Here is a 3,612-nt window from a genome sequence, read left to right as displayed (position 1 = left end):
TCCTATCCCCATTAAACATCATACAGTAACCGTCACTCTTGCCTAAGGCTGAGCATTACAGCTTAAGTGTTGTTTTTCATGACTTCATAATATTCTGAGAGATACCAATCTATAATCAAAACTTTGGCATGCATTAAGAATTTCCATTGTTTTTTCCCCACAATAAATAATGCAACGAATCCAAATTTGGTTTTATTTTTTTGTTTTGAGAACTCTCTAGAACTGGAGGGCCTGAGACAAAGGCAGTGGATGAAGGTCTTGAAATTACCAGCCACTTTCCAAAAAATGACAGCAGGAATCCCCAGGTCTTGCACTTGAAAGCATTGGGCTTCCAGCATCTTCCACAGCCCTGGGGTTTCTTAGTTTCTTGACTTATTTGCTTTTAGGTCTCTGGGGTTCTGATTGGTTTATGAACTTGTTTTTGTGTTGAGGCTTTGCTGTGTCTTGGAGGAGAGGTAAAGCCAGACAGGACTTTATGGAGCTGCCACGGTGTCCTTACTCTGTAAGCGTGTCCTTGGAGGTTCGCAGCTTGACTCTTGGTGCATTAGCGATAGGTTTCCATGGTGTGATGCACCCACCCGCTGTACTTGCAGACTTGAGTGTAGACGCCTGGGTCATTGGGCTGGCCACAAGGATAGGTTCCCCAGGACACCAGACCTTGAAGGGTGTTATTGCACACCAAGGGCCCCCCTGAGTCACCCTATGGAAAGCAGAGGAGGTTAGTTTTGGCTTCTGAGGAAAGTTCCATGACCCCTAGGTCACCCTCAGATACCCTCTAGCTCAGTCTTTGTCTTGATAAATGGAATCAACTTCACCCTGGCTAAAGAGCAAGGACTCATTGCCTTTGGGAACCAATGGGAGAGTGGGAATTCATACTGTCATGGTGATGACCTGGGTTCCATTAGAGCCTCTAGGCAGACTTCCAGGTATTCAAGTACAATTTCCTTACTGATAAAGTCTATTTATTAAGGCTGGTGAGAATCTCTAGGGGTTGGACAGGTATCCCCTCTGGCTGTCAGGAAGCTGGTCCTGGCCTGGGAAGAGGTGATGCCCTGGTTCTCAGGAACAGGAATGTGTCTCCTACCAGTGAGTGCTTCAACACACCATACAACATCTATGAGCTGGGCGAGGGGAGGAGGGCAATAAAGAAGAGGAGAGAGAAGGAGGAGGAGGAGTGAAGGAGGAAGAAGAAGAAGAAGAAGAGAGGAGACAAGAGAGAAAGGAGGGGGAAAGGAGAGAGGACTGGGGGAGGCTGGAGAGAGCAGAGGGGAGGGGGAGAGAGGAGAGGAAGGCAAGAGAGGAAGCCATGCAAGATGGAGCCAGCAAAAAGAGAAAGGAATAAAATAAAGTTAGAAATGAAAAGAAGAGGTGGGAAAATGTCCACAGACAAGCTGGTGATGCACCAAGAAGAGACAGGAGAAGTGGGGAAGCGCCATTCTTGCCCCAGGACCAAGTCCATGGTCAGGCATCTGGATCTGGCAGAAAATGTCAGTGGTCATCACAAAACATGAGTTAAAAGTCAAGTGGAGACTATCTAGGCACCAGCACTTCAGGGTCGGAGTTCAAATCCTGCCTCAGCTACAGAGTGAGTTCAAGACCAGACAAGGCTACATAAGACTTTGTCTCAAAAACAAAACAAGGCTGGAGAGACGATTCAGTGGTTAAGAGCACTGCCTGCTCTTGTAGAGGACAGCAGGTTCAGTTCCCAGCACCTACATGGTAGCTCACAACCCCCTGTAACTTCAGGTCCAGGGGGTCTGACACCTCCTTCTGAACTCTTTTTTACCAGGTATACATGCAGTACTTACATACATATAGACAAAACATTCATACACATAAAACATTTAAAATAAATCTTAGAGAAGAAATTAACAAGGAATGTTCAGCCCAGCACACTGATCACCCCTGCAAGTGCTGCCCTTGGGGGGCTGAGGCACATGTATTGCTTTGAGTTTGAGATCAGCCTTGGCTACATAGTTCTAGATTAGCTTTGGTTACATCATTTCAGGATAACTGGGGCTACAGAGTGAGTTCCAGACTGGCCTAGGCCACAGAGGAAGACTGTCTCAAAAAATGCAAAAATAAAATAATATCAAGCACTGAGTTTCGAAGCTTCTGCAAGATCTGGGCTGGGAGCAGGAGGCTCACTCACATCCCTACGTCTCCACCTCCATATTTCTCAGCTCCACTAGACGACTGACCTGTGTCTAGTTCATTCCATGCATGAACTGTGGTTGTTGACCAGCATAAAGTGAGAGAGCTAAGGAGGTGGGGCATGGCCAAGTCAGGCTGGGACAAGGAACTCTACACTGATATGAACAGACAGGGGCTGGTGGACGGGGCAGCAAGGGCTCACGTTGCAGGTGTTGGTCTTAGAGTCAGGAATGCCAGCACACAGCATGGTTTTCCCCAGCAGGTCCTTGTACACCTTCTTGCAGTCCTTGGAGGAGATGAGCTTCACATCCGAGCACATAAGGTCCGAGGGAAAGGTCACTATGGGGAGGAGGGCATCAGCTAGCGCTGTGTAGGGACTGAGTAGGGTAGGGAGCAGAGGGGCTGGGTCAGGATCAGGGATCCAAGGGAAGAGGTTTGGGATCTGGATTCCTGGGATTGAGGGAGGAGGTTGGGCTGGATTCCCACCCTCAGGCAGTCTCACCATCTGGACTGGTTGTGGTACCCCATCCAGAGACAGTGCAGGATGTCCCTGGGGGTTCACAGTGTGATGAAAAGTTGACTTTCTGCACTTTGGGTGACATCTTGACAGGCTTATCCATCTTCACAAGCATGATGTCATTGGCGTGGGTTTTTGTAGAGTAGCCAGGGTGTCGGAATGACCTCGTGGCCTTGATCTTCTGGGCGCTCTGATCCCCTATCTTATCACTTCCCAGATGCACAGTGTACTCACTGGGAGAAGGAGGTGACACTCAGAGGGGGAGAAGGAGGAGAAGGAGAGGGAGCAGAAGAGAAAGAGACCCAGAGAGGACAGACACACCCTACCACCTTGCAGCACCTACCGCATTTTGCAGTGGGCTGCTGTGAGCACCCAGCGTTCACTGATCAGTACCCCTCCACAGTGGAGCTGATCGCCTCTGAGCAGGGCCACCTGCCATGGGTGTGAGCCTTTTTCACATGGGTAGCCATCTATAATTCTATCTCCATTTCTGTCACCATGATCTGGATAGAGACAGATACACATGGGCATCCAGCATCAGGGGGAGACAGACAGACAGACAGACAGCAGGGATTCATAGAGTCAGAGATGATTCTATGAGGCTCAGGAGTGAAGACAGAGGAGCAGATGAAGAATCGTGCAGAGGAGGTGAGAGTGAGCTAGGGAGAGGTTTGGAACCACTCAGAGAGCCCCCATGACCATGTCACCCACAGACAGCCACAGACTGCTGGAGCCTACAGAGGCCCCACGGAGCCTGTCTGATTGAGACAAGAGGAGAAGACCAGCAGGGTCACAGTCACCTGGTCAGGCCTCCTGTGGGGAGGGGATTCAGACTCAAGGTGTTCAGGACACTCACTGGGCAAGCTCTTACCTCCTTGTCCAGCAGTTTCCAGGGCTAAGGACAGCAGCAGGGTTAGCAGGGGAGGGAGCCAGACTCCCAT

General features: G+C 49.8%; 1 protein-coding gene across 1 annotated transcript; it reads right to left on the bottom strand.

Annotated features, from left to right (window-relative positions):
• Nucleotides 1-544: 544 nt before the first annotated feature.
• On the bottom strand, nt 545-3,612 carry LOC100753553 (kallikrein-7). The gene is made up of 5 exons (XM_035446771.1): nt 3,543-3,612; nt 3,015-3,153; nt 2,657-2,904; nt 2,357-2,493; nt 545-700 (listed from the first exon to the last, which is right to left on the bottom strand). Exons 1-5 carry the CDS (start codon nt 3,610-3,612, stop codon nt 545-547), a joined length of 750 nt encoding a protein of 249 aa, XP_035302662.1.

Source organism: Cricetulus griseus, chromosome 6 (genome assembly GCF_003668045.3).
Source record: "Cricetulus griseus strain 17A/GY chromosome 6, alternate assembly CriGri-PICRH-1.0, whole genome shotgun sequence".
Classification (NCBI taxonomy): domain Eukaryota; kingdom Metazoa; phylum Chordata; class Mammalia; order Rodentia; family Cricetidae; genus Cricetulus; species Cricetulus griseus.
This window is presented reverse-complemented; position numbering and strand designations above follow the sequence as displayed.